A 17,237-nucleotide genomic window follows, 5' to 3' on the forward strand; every position below is an offset into this window, starting at 1 on the left:
TTTACGTTTGAATGCAGATTCTGAAAGATCAGAGCTTAGAAACTCGTTCGTAAAGGCGCAGAGGGCAGTAGCAATGTAGGAGGTTTGCAGTAATGATAAAGTGCTCAAGGTAAAAGCAAACCAGAGATTTAGAGTGGTTCGGTCAGTCTTGACCTACTCCACTTTTGGCTTCCTCCTCCGACGAGGTCACCGACGTCAACTAGCTGCCTTCCTTCAATGGGCGAAGGCTAATTGCCCTTTTACAGTTTCTCTCCTTTTGACAGGCTCAGGAGACAACCTTTACAGATCCTTTCTCTCCTCTCTTTACAACTCACGACTTGAAGAACAGAAGGAGGAGAACTTTAGGACTTTACACAAATTTGAGCTCTTAGAATCACTGAAAAGATCAAGAATTTGTTGAATCTCGTATTTTGATGATGAAACTACTTGATATATGTTTATGATTTAATCTGCGTTTTGAGTGACGCAGGATGCTTCGATCAGGATGAGACAATTAAAGCAGGAAAATCATGTTGTGCCGAAGGATCATGTCAGAAGATTGGACGTCGGGCCGGTGGATCGGTCGACGTATCGACAGAAGGCTTCGGGCCGTGGACTCGGGCATCGGGCCAAGAAGAGCGGGTATTGTGCCAAGGATATCGGAGTTGCGGAGTCAACTGGCCGATTGGGCAATAGGCTGCACGAGAGGACGATGCGCCGAAGAATCGGACGAAGCGTCGAGGGACCAATGACATGTCGGACAACTTGGTTAATTGCTTAGGATTATTTGTCTCGATCGAAGTTTTGATTTGTTGTGCAGGATTAACTACGATGAGAGTAAGACAAGCAGCAGGAGTTGCGCCGGAGTCAAGATCATGATCACGTTGGGAGTTCGAGAGTTCGACGGAAGTTCGGACGGTCGTCGGAGGTTCAGAGAGAACAGATCCGAGAAGTCCAGAAGCTTGCCAAGCGAAGCTCGTCGGAACTCGCCAAGTGGATCGTCGCAAAGTCCAGGAGTATGCCGGATGTCCGCAGAAGGATCACCGAGGGTTATCGGTTGATCGACGGAAGTTGGCCGGAAACTCGCCGGAAGAAGCGATTGACGCATCGGAGCAAGCTGCAGAAGTTGTCTTAGAGATAATCGTAGTTAGCACGATGATTAAGCATGAAAATGGGAGGTGATCCCATTAGCTTAATCTTGGGGCAATTGGGCCCCTGAAAAGATTCAAAGTGGGTCGAATGAAGTAAACCATTCGGACCCTGATTGCACCAGGAGGTGCAACCGCCCCAGCCAGGAGGTGCATCAGCCTGAGCTCAGTCTCGAGCTCTGCCAGGTGATGCATTCACCAAGCTCAGTCTTCGAGCTCTGGCAGAGAGGTGGATCAGCCTGAGCTCAGCTTGGAGCTCTGCCAGGTGATGCAACCACCGAGCTCTGTTTCGAGCTCTGCCAGGTGATGCAATCACCAAGCTCAGTCTTCGAGCTCTGCCAGGTGATGCAACCATCGAGCTCAGTCTTCGAGCTCTGGCAGAGAGAAGCAATCGGCAGAGCTCAGTCTTCGAGCTCTGCCAGGCGGTGCCACCTCTCCAGTCGAGAGGTGCAACCGCCTGATCCCAGAATTCTGGGATTTGATCGATTTGATTGTTTTGAGCTCGAATTTTGAATTGGGTTGGGGCCTATAAATACCCCACCCATTCAGCACTGAATTGAGCAAGAACTGACCCGAAATCTTGATCTTTTCAGTGGTTCTTAGAGCTCAAAACTGCTAGTTTTCCTCCTCCTTCTGTTCTTCAAGTTTGAGTTGAAAAGAAAGGAGAGAAAACATCTGTAAAGGTTGTCTCCTAAGCCTGTCAAAAGGAGAGAAACTGTAAGAGGGAAGTTTGGCCTTCGCCCATTGAAGGAAGGCACCTAGTTGACGTCGGCAACCTCATCGGAGGAGGAAGCCAAAAGTGGAGTAGGTCAAGGCTGACCGAACCACTCTAAATCTCTGGTTTGCGTTTATTTTCGAGCACTTTATCATTACTGCAAACCTCCCTCATCACTACTGCTCTCTGCGCTTTCACGAACAAGTTCTAAGTACTGTTCTTCCAAATCTGCATTCAGACGTAAACTCGTATTTTCATACATTACAGTTTACGTTTACGTTTGATTCTGCAGAACTGTTTTCCGTGCTTTTACGAACGAGCTTCCTTGCAGTTTACGCTTACATTTTAATCCTATTAATAACTGCAATCTGTCCTCTACGATTTTACGAACGAGTTTCAACATTTAGACGTAAAACTGCATTCAGACGTAAATCGGCTTTCTTCGCTCAATCATCAGATTTCAGTTCACGTTTACGTCTTGGTTTGAACTGCATACTGCCTTCTGCGAGTATACAAACGAGTTTCAAAGTTTAGACGTAAATCTGCGTTTAGACGTAAAACTGCGTTTAGACGTAAAACTGCGTTTAGACGTAAAACTGCGTTTAGACGTAAAACTGCGTTTAGACGTAAAACTGCGTTTAGACGTAAATCTGCGTTTAGACGTAAAACTACGTTTAGACGTAAAACTGCGTTTAGACGTAAATCTGCGTTTAGACGTAAATCTGCATTTAGACGTAAATCTGAGTTTAGACGCAAAACTGCGCTTAGACGCAAAACTGCGCTTAGACGCAATCTGCGCTTAGACGCAATCTGCGCTTAGACGCAAAACTGCGCTTAGACGCAATCTGCGCTTAGACGCAAACTGCACTTAGATACAAACTGAGAATTTGCTTTTGCATCATAATAGTTTTTGAACGAACGCAGCTTTTGGTTTTTAATTTATTATAAGATTTCCGCTGCACTAATTCACCCCCCCCCCTCTTAGTGCTCTCGATCCTAACAATTGGTATCAGAGCGGGGTATTTCTCATTTCGGATTTACACCCGAGAGAAATGACTTTTCAAGAGGGCTGTTCGGTCTTTCGTCCACCGTTCTTTAACGGATTGGACTACACTTATTGGAAAACTCGAATGAGAGTTTTCTTAATTTCTCTAAATCTGGATTTATGGAATATCATTGAAAACGGTTTTCAACTTCCCTCCAAACCGATGAACGAATGGTCGGTTTTGGAGAAGAAGAATTTTTCTTTAAACGCAAAGGCTATGAATGCCTTATTTTGCGCATTGGACAAAAATGAGTTCAATCGGATTTCTACGTGTGAAACGGCTTTCGATATTTGGCGCACTCTTGAAATCACGCACGAGGGAACTAGTAGAGTCAAAGACTCGAAAGTTAATATTTTACTGCTTGATTTCGAGCTTTTTCATATGAAACCAAGCGAAACCATTGTTGACATGTACACCCGATTTACGGATGTCGTCAATGGTTTGAAATCACTTGGTAAAAGCTTTTCGGATTTTGAACTCGTTAACAAAGTTTTGCGCTCACTTTCTAAAACTTGGGATTCAAAAGTAACTGCTATTCAAGAATCGAAAAACTTGAACCATTTTCCACTTGAAGAACTAATTGGTTCATTGATCACATATGAAATGACGTGCAATGCACGTGAAGAACTTGAGAACCACCTTCCAAAGAACAGGAAGGATTTGGAACTCTGGACAAATGAATGCCACTTGAGCGATGACTCAAGTGATGAGGACAATGATGAACAAACCAACCTTCCAAAGAACAGGAAGGATTTGGGACATAGAACATTTGAAGACCACTCGAGCATAAGCTCAAGTGATGGTGAACTTAAAATGAAACGAAAATTAAAAAGCAAAAAGAATGGAACTACTTGCTTTAAACGCAAGAAGAAGAACAAAAATTGGGATGAATCGAGCTCCTCCGAAGAAGAGAAAGTCAACAAAAGCAAGGCGGCAAACTACGCCTTAACAGCCTACAATGATGAGGTAATCGAAATCCCCCTAATTTACTTCGAAATTACATGATGCTTTTCATGATGCACTTTTCTTTTTCTTTAAATTTTGTTGAAAATTATATTTTTAATAATTTAACAATGAAAATGCAAAAATATGATCATGCTTGTAATCTTGAAAATGATAATGAAAATTGCATGTCTTATGTTAATGCAAGATAGAAATCTAATGATTTTACACCTAGTGAGATTAATCTTATTTATGTGCTTGAGAAGCAAGAATGTATATTTTGATGATTTTCATATTGCTTTTCAATGACGATACATGGCTTTTGTCTGGAAGGCTTGATATTTTTCATTGTCTTTGTTTATGAAATATAATGTATGGTTTTGACATAAAAATAAAGATTTGAGCATGCTATTATAAAGTCAATCATAGATTAAAACTAAAGAGGTTTTAGGCATCTATAAGAATCATTCAAAATTATGTTCAATGAGACCTTGCTTAATGTTGCAATGAAAATATTAAAGTTATACTTGATGATTTCAGATTTGACAAATGCTACACTTTAAATATGAATCATTCTTCAATCAGATTAAATGCTTCAATCATTTTCTAACTCTAGAGTTCTCGATTTTGGTGAAATACAAGTGATAAATTCATTTATGATATCTTGTAAATCACTTGAATTATGAATGAGTTTTTCTTTTTTATGATGTGTTAAAAGAATCACTTAAAAAGAAAATGTTTTTCCCATTTTATCGAGATTAATGATTTCATGATATTATGTGAATCTCGAAACTAATTTTGATGAAATAGTAATAACGTTATTCATGTTATGAATCTTAAAAATGATAATATGCTTCATGTGATAATATGAATACATGAAACACTTATGATATTCTGTGTATTCATAAAATATTTATCTCATCATCCAATAACTCTTCTTGATATTCCTTATGAGATGAAATGAAATAATGCATGAAATACAAATGAGGAGTTAATGATCATGCATAATAGGATGTAATGAATTCTAGATACCATCATTTGAATATCTATGATCATGCTGCCAAAATGATATATCATGAATGCTTGAATATCATGTTTGATATGCTCATGATGATGATTGATTTTTCAGTATCATGCATAAATTTTTTGAAATGTAATGTTAATGAATTTGTGCATTGAAACTATAATGATGCACAAATAAGAATGATTACTTACCTTTGTCATGATTTAGAAATTGATGTAAAGGGTTTTTCCCTTGTTGACAATGACAAAGGGGGAGATAGCTAGCTTGTACAAGTCAAGAAGATGAAAAAAACTTGATTGCTAGCTTGCCTATCTCAAGAGGCAAAAATGCTAACCTGCACATCTAGCAAAACTTGACAAATTTGCATATATCAAGAAGCAAGAGTTGCTTTCTTGAACATCTCAAAATTGCTAGCTTGCGGGCCTTAAAATGTACAAATTTTTTGCTAGCTTGCATATGGTAAACCTGCTATCATACTATCATGATGATGAGTATGTCTTATCTTTATGATTGTATTTGAAAAACAATGGCAAAAATACGTCTTAATGATTGAACGTGTTAAAATTATTTTTCAAACCTTCTTGATTGAATGATTGAATCACTTGACTGGCATAATGATTTTACACAATTACATGTTGAAAATTATGTGCTTGAATACAAAACTTCCATGATAACAAGCATGCTTTACCTTCATGATTGTAATTGAATATCTATAGCAAAACCTTGTTCGAATGGAAGAAAGACTCAAATTTCATTTTCGGATTCTCTTGAGTCTAACATATCAAGTTCACTCTCTTCCAAACTTAACAAGCATATGTCATATCAAGTCTAGTTCATATCATTGATTTCTGACATATGTAATTAACTAGCAAATACATCTCTCATACACACATCATGTGAAAAATATTTTTTGAGAAATGGATTTGATGAATATGGATGAAAGTGTTTTTACTTGCAAGGATTTATTTCACATACATAACAACAAGCACTTATGCTTAAAAATTTGCTTATATCGTTCTCCGTTTTGTTGATGACAAAGGGGGAGAAATATATGAATTGATGCTATGAACACTGATGCTAGGCTTGCATCATCAAGAGATATATGAATTAATATGATTGCCATATTTGCAATGCTTGCATCATTAAGAGATATATGAATTGATGCTATGATTGCCAAACTTGTATTATGCCATGTTTTCATCATGCGTTAAGATATCAAGAACTTGTATCGTAATTTTACACGTTGATATCCTACCATGTGATGAAATGGTATAATTGATAAACACTTGAAATGTTTGCATTATGATATCAAAAGCTTACATCGTAATTTTTCATGTTGGTATTTGATATTAGCAAACTTGCATGATGATAAAACTTGATATTATGATTTTCATGCAATGAGTTGAACCAATATCACACACACTTGATTGTAGTACTTCTCCTTTTTGTTGATGACAAAGGGGGAGAAGTATGTTGATGACATGACATGTGATGCATAAGTTTATGCATAAGTTCATGTTGACGTATTGCAAGTATTCATGATGAATATTGCAATGACTTGAATTCAATTTGAATTCAAGGTTCTATCAATATGGCATATTGATAGGGGGAGTTTGTTTAAACTCCGGGAGTTAAGTTTAACTCCGTCATCAAGTAGTTGTCATCATCAAAAAGGGGGAGATTGTTGAATCTCGTATTTTGATGATGAAACTACTTGATATATGTTTATGATTTAATCTGCGTTTTGAGTGACGCAGGATGCTTCGATCAGGATGAGACAATTAAAGCAGGAAAATCATGTTGTGCCGAAGGATCATGTCAGAAGATTGGACGTCGGGCCGGTGGATCGGTCGACGTATCGACAGAAGGCTTCGGGCCGTGGACTCGGGCATCGGGCCAAGAAGAGCGGGTATTGTGCCAAGGATATCGGAGTTGCGGAGTCAACTGGCCGATTGGGCAATAGGCTGCACGAGAGGACGATGCGCCGAAGAATCGGACGAAGCGTCGAGGGACCAATGACATGTCGGACAACTTGGTTAATTGCTTAGGATTATTTGTCTCGATCGAAGTTTTGATTTGTTGTGCAGGATTAACTACGATGAGAGTAAGACAAGCAGCAGGAGTTGCGCCGGAGTCAAGATCATGATCACGTTGGGAGTTCGAGAGTTCGACGGAAGTTCGGACGGTCGTCGGAGGTTCAGAGAGAACAGATCCGAGAAGTCCAGAAGCTTGCCAAGCGAAGCTCGTCGGAACTCGCCAAGTGGATCGTCGCAAAGTCCAGGAGTATGCCGGATGTCCGCAGAAGGATCACCGAGGGTTATCGGTTGATCGACGGAAGTTGGCCGGAAACTCGCCGGAAGAAGCGATTGACGCATCGGAGCAAGCTGCAGAAGTTGTCTTAGAGATAATCGTAGTTAGCACGATGATTAAGCATGAAAATGGGAGGTGATCCCATTAGCTTAATCTTGGGGCAATTGGGCCCCTGAAAAGATTCAAAGTGGGTCGAATGGAGTAAACCATTCGGACCCTGATTGCACCAGGAGGTGCAACCGCCCCAGCCAGGAGGTGCATCAGCCTGAGCTCAGTCTCGAGCTCTGCCAGGTGATGCATTCACCAAGCTCAGTCTTCGAGCTCTGGCAGAGAGGTGGATCAGCCTGAGCTCAGCTTGGAGCTCTGCCAGGTGATGCAACCACCGAGCTCTGTTTTGAGCTCTGCAAGGTGATGCAATCACCAAGCTCAGTCTTCGAGCTCTGCCAGGTGATGCAACCATCGAGCTCAGTCTTCGAGCTCTGGCAGAGAGAAGCAATCGGCAGAGCTCAGTCTTCGAGCTCTGCCAGGCGGTGCCACCTCTCCAGTCGAGAGGTGCAACCGCCTGATCCCAGAATTCTGGGATTTGATCGATTTGATTGTTTTGAGCTCGAATTTTGAATTGGGTTGGGGCCTATAAATACCCCACCCATTCAGCACTGAATTGAGCAAGAACTGACCCGAAATCTTGATCTTTTCAGTGGTTCTTAGAGCTCAAAACTGCTAGTTTTCCTCCTCCTTCTGTTCTTCAAGTTTGAGTTGAAAAGAAAGGAGAGAAAACATCTGTAAAGGTTGTCTCCTAAGCCTGTCAAAAGGAGAGAAACTGTAAGAGGGAAGTTTGGCCTTCGCCCATTGAAGGAAGGCACCTAGTTGACGTCGGCAACCTCATCGGAGGAGGAAGCCAAAAGTGGAGTAGGTCAAGGCTGACCGAACCACTCTAAATCTCTGGTTTGCGTTTATTTTCGAGCACTTTATCATTACTGCAAACCTCCCTCATCACTACTGCTCTCTGCGCTTTCACGAACAAGTTCTAAGTACTGTTCTTCCAAATCTGCATTCAGACGTAAACTCGTATTTTCATACATTATAGTTTACGTTTACGTTTGATTCTGCAGAACTATTTTCCGTGCTTTTACGAACGAGCTTCCTTGCAGTTTACGCTTACATTTTAATCCTATTAATAACTGCAATCTGTCCTCTATGATTTTACGAACGAGTTTCAACATTTAGACGTAAAACTGCATTCAGACGTAAATCGGCTTTCTTCGCTCAATCATCAGATTTCAGTTCACGTTTACGTCTTGGTTTGAACTGCATACTGCCTTCTGCGAGTATACAAACGAGTTTCAAAGTTTAGACGTAAATCTGCGTTTAGACGTAAAACTGCGTTTAGACGTAAAACTGCGTTTAGACGTAAAACTGCGTTTAGATGTAAATCTGCGTTTAGACGTAAAACTACGTTTAGACGTAAAACTGCGTTTAGACGTAAATCTGCGTTTAGACGTAAATCTGCATTTAGACGTAAATCTGAGTTTAGACGCAAAACTGCGCTTAGACGCAAAACTGCGCTTAGACGCAATCTGCGCTTAGACGCAAAACTGCGCTTAGACGCAATCTGCGCTTAGACGCAAACTGCACTTAGATACAAACTGAGAATTTGCTTTTGCATCATAATAGTTTTTGAACGAACGCAGCTTTTGGTTTTTAATTTATTATAAGATTTCCGCTGCACTAATTCACCCCCCCCCCCCCTCTTAGTGCTCTCGATCCTAACAGAATTCGGTGTGGATCTATTACTTTTCAGTGCTGAATGGGTGGGGTATTTATAGGCCCCAACCCAATTCAAATTTGGAGCTCAAAACGATCAAATCGATCAAATCCCAGAATTCTGGGATCAGGCGGTTGCACCTCTTGATTGGAGAGGTGGCACCGCCTAGCAGAGCTCGAAGACTGAGCTCAGGCGATTGCACCACTCTGCCAGAGCTCGAAGACTGAGCTCGGTGGTTGCACCGCCTGGCAGAGCTCGAAACTTGAGCTCGGTGGTTGCATCACCTGGCAGAGCTCGAAACTGAGCTCAGGCTGATGCACCTCTCTGCCAGAGGTGGTTGCACCTCTCTGCCAGAGGTGGTTGCACCTCTCTGCCAGAGCTCGAAGACCGAGCTCAGGCGATGCATCTCCTGTCCAAAGAGGTTGCACCTCTCTACCAGAGCTCGAAGACCGAGCTCGGTGGTTGCACCTCTTGGCAGAGCTCGAAACTTGAGCTCTGGCGGTGCTACCTCTTGACAGAGGAGGTTGCACCGCCCAGTCTCGCTTGGAGACTGAGCCCTGGGCGGTTGCACCTCTTGGCTGGGGCGGTTGCACCGCCCAGTCTCGCTGGGAGACATATCCTGGGCGGTTGCACCTCTTGGCTGGGGCGGTTGCACCGCCCAGTCTTTGCTGGAAGACATAGCCTGGGCGGTGCTACCTCCAACCCTGGCGGTGGCACCTCTTTCACTATTCCAGCTCACTTGGTTTGGCTCCAAACTTGGTCCAAACCAGTCCGAACTTGGGCCTAATTGGCCCCTACTTGGGTTATAGGATTAACACCTAATCCTAACCCTAATTAACGTGCTAACTATGAATTTAAAGATATTTTCTAAGCTATTACAAAGTCCGCAAGTCAAGACTTCTTCTAGCGAGCTTCCGGCAAACTTCCGGCGGTCTTCCGATGAACTCTCGGAAACCATTCTGCGGACTCCCGGCAAGCTCCTAGACTTCACGATTTGATCTTAGCGAGTTCCAACGAGCTTCGTCGGCAAGCTCCGATCTTTCTCGGCGAGCTCCGTGAACTTCCAACGAACCTTCCGGCGAGCTTCCGAAAAACCCTTCGGCAAGCTCCCAACTCATTCTCGGCTAGTTCCGGTAGCATTCCCGACGAACCTTCGGACTTCCGTCGAACTCGCAACAAATCCTTCGCGCTTGACTCCGACACTTTGTTTCGCTTTATGTCTTCATTGTTATCATAGTTAATCCTGCACAACAAAACAAAACTTCAATCGAGACAATTAATCCTAAGTAATTAACCAAGTTGTCCGACATGTCATTGGTCCCTCGACGCTTCGTCTGATTCTTCGGCGCATCATCCTCTCGTGCAGCCTATTGCCCAATCGGCCAGTTGACTCCGCAACTCCGATATCCTTGGCACAATACCCGCTCTTCTTGGCCCGATGCCCGAGTCCACGGCCCGAAGCCTTCTGTCGATACGCCGATCGATCCACCGGCCCGACGTCCAATCTTCTGACATGTTCCTTCGGCACAACATGATTTTCCTGCTTTAATTGTCTCATCCTGATCGAAGCATCCTGCGTCACTCAAAACGCAGATTAAATCATAAACATATATCAAGTAGTTTCATCATCAAAATACGAGATTCAACAGGTCCGCTGGCCGGGAAGCAGCAGTTGCGGTCCTTCTCGCTCGAGCAGGGTGGAGCAGCAAGGAGGGAAGACTGCTGGCCGGGGAGCAGCGGCGACGGTGGGGCTTGCCGAAAGCAGGGGAAGCAGGGGCCCCTTTCGACTAGATGGGCTTCGGATGGGAGAAGATTTGGTTGTAGCGGTTACGGCGCAACGAGGAGGGGAGGTTGTTGGTTGAGGGCTGGGAGGCTGCGTGCAGGTTGAAGGCTAGGTGGCTAGCAGCAGCGGTGGTTGCTGGTCGGAGCCCAGCGACGGCAGTGGAGAAGGAGGCAGCGAGGGTCATGGCTCTATTTCTGCAACTGTTGCAATGAGGGGCTGCGGCAACCGGCGGCTGCGGCTAGGACCCAAGGGGGGGGGGGGGCACGACGAGGGTTGCGGCTGGGAGGGGGTGGCGGTGATCTAGCGATCAGGAAGCAACGACGGCGGTGGAGAAAAAGGCAACGAGCGTTGTCGCTGGCCGGGAAGTTACGATGCTGGAGATGGGAAACAAGGTGCTCTGTTTCTATCACACCACAGCCGAAGCTGCTGGCGATGCTGGCAACGACAGTGCGGCGGTGATCGTGCGGCCGATAAGCAGCGGCAGCAGTGGAGAAGGGGGAATCGGCGGTGTCACGGTTGGGAACAAGGGCAACCGATGAGTTGCCTTGTTTCTGGCACTACGGATGCAGAGCAAGGAGGATCAGCTGCTAGGAGGCGTGCGGCGATCGTCGCACGGTGGCTAGCAGCGGTGGTGGCTCGGCAACAAAGGAGAGGGGTGGCATTGAAGTGGCCGAGAAACAGTGGTGGCGGTAGAGGCAACCGGCGCCTGCGGTAGCAGAGGGACCGACGGTTGCTCTGTTTCTATCGCACCACAGAAATAGCGATGCCGACAGATCGCATGGCCAAAGATACAACCAAGGGAAGGTAGCGATGGTGGTGCGGCTAGGGCAGCATCACCGACGGTAGAAGCGGCGATGGGTGGTTCGCTAGCTGGGAAACGGCGGCCGCAGCCCTTCTCGCTTGAGCAAGATGCGGGCAACGAGGAGGCGAGGTGAGAAGGTTGCTGGCCGGGGCATAGCGGCAACGGTGGGCGCTGGCAGGGGAGCAGCGGCGGCGGTGGTTGTCAACCAGGAAGCAGTGCCGACGGTGGAGGAGAAGGAAAGTAGGGGTGGTCGGCGCCGGGAAGCAAATGTTCCTTTTTGGTTGAGAAGGAACAGCGCTCGTGGCTGCCGACTTCGCTCTCATAATTTTTTTTTTTTTTTTAATCGACGAACTACAGCGAGAACGCAGAGGATCACTGCTTTGATACCAATTGATAAGATCCTAAAGTCTTATCGTCGCTCTTATACCAATTGATAAGATCCTAAAGTCTTATCGTCGCTCTGATACTAAATGATAAGACTCTAAAGTCTTATCGTAAAAAAAGAAGAAGAAAAAGGGATGATCACTTCGAGGGGATCGGCCTCATAGGGTTTGTCAAAAGACAGAATAGTATTTTTCATAGATAACTGAAAAGAACTTGAACTCTAATAATAAATAAATATTAAATAAATCTCTACTTGATTTTAACTGAATTAAACTGACTCAATAAATAACTGGATTAAACAGACTTAATAAATATTATTCAAAAGCTCAGAAAAAAGGGTCATACTAGTTTGATATGCAAATGAAATTTGAGTGTATGATATAAATCCAAATAAATAAAAGATATTGCATAAATATTTTTAACTGAGTAGTTAAAAAATTGACAGATACATGATTCAAACTCCGGACCTACTATAATAACAGTAAGTATTTAATTTGAGAATCATGTTATTAAGAATAATGCCCAATATATAGTTTTACAAACATTTACGCACTTGTCTTTTTTTAATGGTGCAATGCCTAAGGGGTGGTGTTATGTTTTCCACTCAGGTACTTGAATTCGGATGACTACTACGGAGGGTTTGAGAGAGCCGAGATTGACAATGTACTCTCCGACATCGAGTTCAATTTCCACGCATGGGCCGAGAACTTCATCGTGCTTGTCATTGGAGCAGATGATCCCATCTCTGTTGACAAACTGGGAAGGAGCTTCAAGAGCATGAGGTCGGAGATCGCACTCGCCCTCGCGAAGACCATCTTTTTGGGTGATATGAGGCATACGCTAGACAAAGTCGAGGTTCCTTGCACCATTATTCAAGTCAGCAATGATTTCGTGGCACCCGTCTCTGTTGGGCGTTACATGCAGAGCAGGATAAAGGGGATGGCAACGCTGGAGATGATCGACTCGGATGGCCATTTCCCTCAGCTCACTGTTCCCCACAAGCTTCTCGAGATCCTGGACAGGGTCATGGTGTCAAACAAACCATGCATGGTTGAAAACGTTCCGAGCTTTCATGCATAGGAACAGATCTTGCTGGATCTTTCGCCCTAGTATTATGGGATTGGTCACTTGAGATGTATTAATTCTATGTCTATTTTAATCGAGAATAATTAATATCTAAAATTTTCTCGAGAAAGGCACGATCGAATTTCTCAAAAGGTAGGTTGTGATGTTTTTATGGGAATTATTAGTTAATGAACTTATGCATATCAATTGAAACACATGGGTACAGAGCGGTGAATTCCGTTGATAAAGCTAGCAATATTGGGCTGCAGCATTCCTTCTCTAACAGACGTGTGGGCTACTCGGAGTCACCACAGAGCACATTTGCATGCCACTGAGAGCTCGGTTTTCGGACTTCGGATGTACGTATACGCAACACGTATTCCACCGTTAATTTCCTTGCTTCCTGCCGGAAGTCAACCCACCGAGTTGGAGCAGAAAACAGAGCATTCCGGGCTCAACGCGTGAAACACAAATCGGTCATGATATCGGTACCTACCACGTTTGCTTTGCTTCATGCATGAAGGGGATCAGAAGGAGATATGCCACCTTCATGTCAAATGGATCAGGACCGAGGGAGGATAGACGAAAGGACAGAGCACTTAAATGAGAGGACTAATGACGGTGGATTATCTACTACGATCCCGTTCGAGAGGCTATTTTCTTACCAGTCTCTCACTAAGTATAAATATGCTAAGTGATAAAAGAGAAATATTCATCCTTGGTTTCATATATGGTAGTACAATCAATAATGAGAAGGTAGAATATAGTTAGTATTCATGTCAACATTAATCCAAAATAGTAGCATACGACATTCCAAAAATGATGGATTCATCCATATAGTAAAATATTTCTTTAATAAGTTACTATAAAATATTATATTATGCATCCTAATCTAGGTCAACTACTCTATAGTACTAAAAGTTAAGATCATTCAAGAGAGGTGTGAGGCTTGTAAGGATCATCTCCTAAACCTGTGAAAAGAAGAAAGTGCTATAAAGATGTGGTTGGTTGGAAGACCATTAGTGGACACCGATGACCTCGACGGAGGAGAAATCAGAAGTGGATGTAGGTCACACTGACCGAACCATTATAAATTCTGGTTTGCATTTCTATTATCTCTATTTACTTACATTGCAATAGCTTAATATCTTTTTTACTTGACTTTCACTACCCTTATGATCAAACACTGTTTCAAGTTATCTTTCGAGATCGTTTTTAATATATAAAGAATTTTAAACCATTGTTTTAATCTGTTACACTAATTCACACCCCCCCTCTTAGTGCCGACTCGATCCTGACAATTTGTATCAGAGCGCGGTTACTTTCGATTTATTTAAAACCCAAGAGAGAAGGCTTATGCTGGCAATCAAGAGAGTCATTTAATTACACGTCCTTCCTTATTCAATGGGACAGATTACACATATTGGAAGACCAGAACGAGGATCTTTCTAATTTTAATGGATTTTAAGTTATGGAACCTTATGGAAAATGACTTCAATAGTCTTCTATTCCATTGAATGATTGGAATGAGTTGGAGAAGAAGACTATGAATGTCTTATTTTGTGCTTTAGATAAAAACGAGTTCAATCGAGTATCTATTTGTGAAACGGCTTTTAATATTTGATACACAATCAAAATCACTCACGAAGGCACTAATAGAGTAAAGGAGTCGAAGATAAATCTTTTATACTTATGAATTATTTCGGATAAAGCCAAGAGAAACTATTGTCGACATGTACACCCGTTTTACAGATGCCATCAATAGTTTAAAAGCTCTTGACAAATATTTTTTGAACTTGGAACTTGTTAGTAAAATCTTGAGATCCCTTCCAAAGAGTTGGGACCCTAAAGTAACGAGAGGCCAAGGATTTAAATAACTTTCCTTTCGAAGAACTTATCAAGTCACTAATGACCTATGAGATGACTTGCAACACTCATGAAGAGCTTGAGAACAACATTCCAAAGAACAAGAAGGATATAACACTAAGAACTCATGAAGACCACTTGAAAGAAAATTCAAGTAATGAGAACTATGATAATAACTTGGCACTCTTGACAAGAAAGTTCAAAAAATTCATAAAAAGAAATAAATTTAAAAATAATACTAAAAATAAAATTAAACCCAAGAAAGAATAAGTTATATGCTACGAATGCCAAAAGCCGGGACATTTCAAAAGCGAATGTCCGCAAGCAAAGAAGAAGCAACCAAAGAAGAAGAAGACACTTAAAGCAACTTGGGACAACTCAAGTGCATCCAAAGAAGAGGAGCCAACCAACACAGAGAAAGTTGCTCACTACACACTAATGGCTATCAAAGATGAGGTAAGTAGTTGATTAGATGCAAATTTAACACAGAGAAAGTTGCTCACTACACACTAATGGCTATCAAAGATGAGGTAAGCAGTTGATTAGATGCAAATTTATCTTTTGATGAATTATTAAGTACTTTTTATGATTTATTTGATGAATGTAAATTAGTTAGTAAAAAATATAAACTGTTAAAAAAAGAGCATGCTTCTCTTGTTAGTGATTTTGATAGATTAAAAATTAAGCATAATGATAGTTTAGCTCCTTGCACAAAATGTGATGAATTAGAAATGCTTAAAAAGGAGAATTTGCAACTACATCAAACCTTAGAAAAATTTGAAATAGGTAACAAATCCTTAAACATGATTCTTGTAAGTAACACTCATAAGAATCCAACCATCTTTATTAAAGGCCTAACTTTACATGTTTCACCGCGAAACAACTTTTGTTGCAAATTTGGACATATTGCTTATCAATGTCTATTTAAAAGATGTAGTCCACACAAATTGATTTGGGTTCCTAAAGGAACCGTAAAGATCTCCATGCAAAATGATACGTTAAGTCGATCAATTTTTGAGGTACCCAAGGTCAAATGTGTACCTAAAAATCATCCTTTTTTGTAGAAACATTCACCATCACAAGCTAGGAGCAAGAGATGGTACATTGATAGTGGATGCTCAAGGCACATGATCGGAGATCCATCTCAATTCTCTTAGCTCACTAGCCTAGACGAAGGGTATGTCACCTTCGGAGACAACAACAATGGTAAATCCATTGGCAAAGGAACCGTAGGTAATAAATCCAACTTGTTGATCAAAGATGTGTTGTTGGTTGATGGCTTAAAGCACAATCTCTTGAGCATTAATCAATTATGTGATAAATGATATGTCATTAAATTTGAATCCAATGCTTGCATTATTGAACAACCACACAAAAACTCCTCTATAATTGCCCTAAAATAAAATAATGTGTATACTATTGACATTGATGATCTTTGTAATGAAATATATTTTTCGATTTTGAATAATGATGCTTGGCTTTGGCATATAAGATTTGGTCATGCTAGCTTGAAACTAATCTCTCAAATCTCATCTAAAGAACTTGTAAGAGATGTTCCTAACATTAAGTTTATTAAAGACAATGTGTATGATGCATGTCAACTAGGAAAACAAATAAAATGTAATTTCAAACCAAAGAATCAAATAAGCACCTCCAGACCATTGCAATTGATCAATATGGATTTGTTTGGACAAATTAATACATCAAGCATAGGAGATAGCAAATACGACATTGTAATTATAGACGATTATAGTAGATACACATGGACATACTTTTTGATACACAAAAGTGATTGCTTTAGGTATTTTTTAAAGTTTTGTAAAAATATTCAAAATGAAAAAGGCTTTATGATTTCATAAATTCGGAGTGATCACGGTGGCAAATTTCAAAACCGTGATTTCTAAATTTTTTGTGAATTTAATGGATACAACTATAATTTCTCGACTTCGAGAAATCCTCAACAAAATAGAGTAGTAGAAAGAAAAAATAGAAACTTATAAGAAATGACAAGAACCATATTGAACAAATATAGCCTACCCAAATATTTTTGGGTCGAAGCCATTAATACGGCATGCTATGTCATAAATAGGGTTCTAGTAAGACCATTACTTTTCAAAACTCTTTATGAATTATGGAACAACAAAAAATCCAACGTTTCATATTTTAAAGTTTTCGGTTGTAAATGTTTTATCTTGAATGAAAAATATGCCTTAGGAAAGTTTGATGCAAAATCCGATGAAGAGATTTTTCTTGGCTATTCTTCTATTTCTAAAGCCTTTCATATTTTTAACAAAAGAACTTTGGTTATAGAAGAATCTATTCATATTATCTTTAATGAAGATTTTGAATTTAGGAAAAATAAGTTTGATGAAGATCTTCATTTTGATGCTTTGAATTTAAATGAACCT

General features: G+C 41.4%; 1 protein-coding gene across 1 annotated transcript in view; it reads left to right on the forward strand.

The window, feature by feature from the left end:
• The window catches only part of LOC103974273 (strigolactone esterase D14-like), a 17,048-nt gene extending 3,955 nt beyond the window's left edge, over positions 1-13,093 (forward strand). Inside the window, exon 2 of the mRNA XM_065141600.1 lies at positions 12,507-13,093. Coding sequence (XP_064997672.1) covers positions 12,507-12,978 — 472 coding nt within the window. The 3' untranslated portion in view covers positions 12,979-13,093. The remainder of the gene's footprint in view (positions 1-12,506) is intronic.
• Positions 13,094-17,237: the final 4,144 nt, after the last annotated feature.

The sequence above is a fragment of the Musa acuminata genome, chromosome BXJ3-3, assembly GCF_036884655.1.
Source record: "Musa acuminata AAA Group cultivar baxijiao chromosome BXJ3-3, Cavendish_Baxijiao_AAA, whole genome shotgun sequence".
Lineage (NCBI taxonomy): Eukaryota > Viridiplantae > Streptophyta > Magnoliopsida > Zingiberales > Musaceae > Musa > Musa acuminata.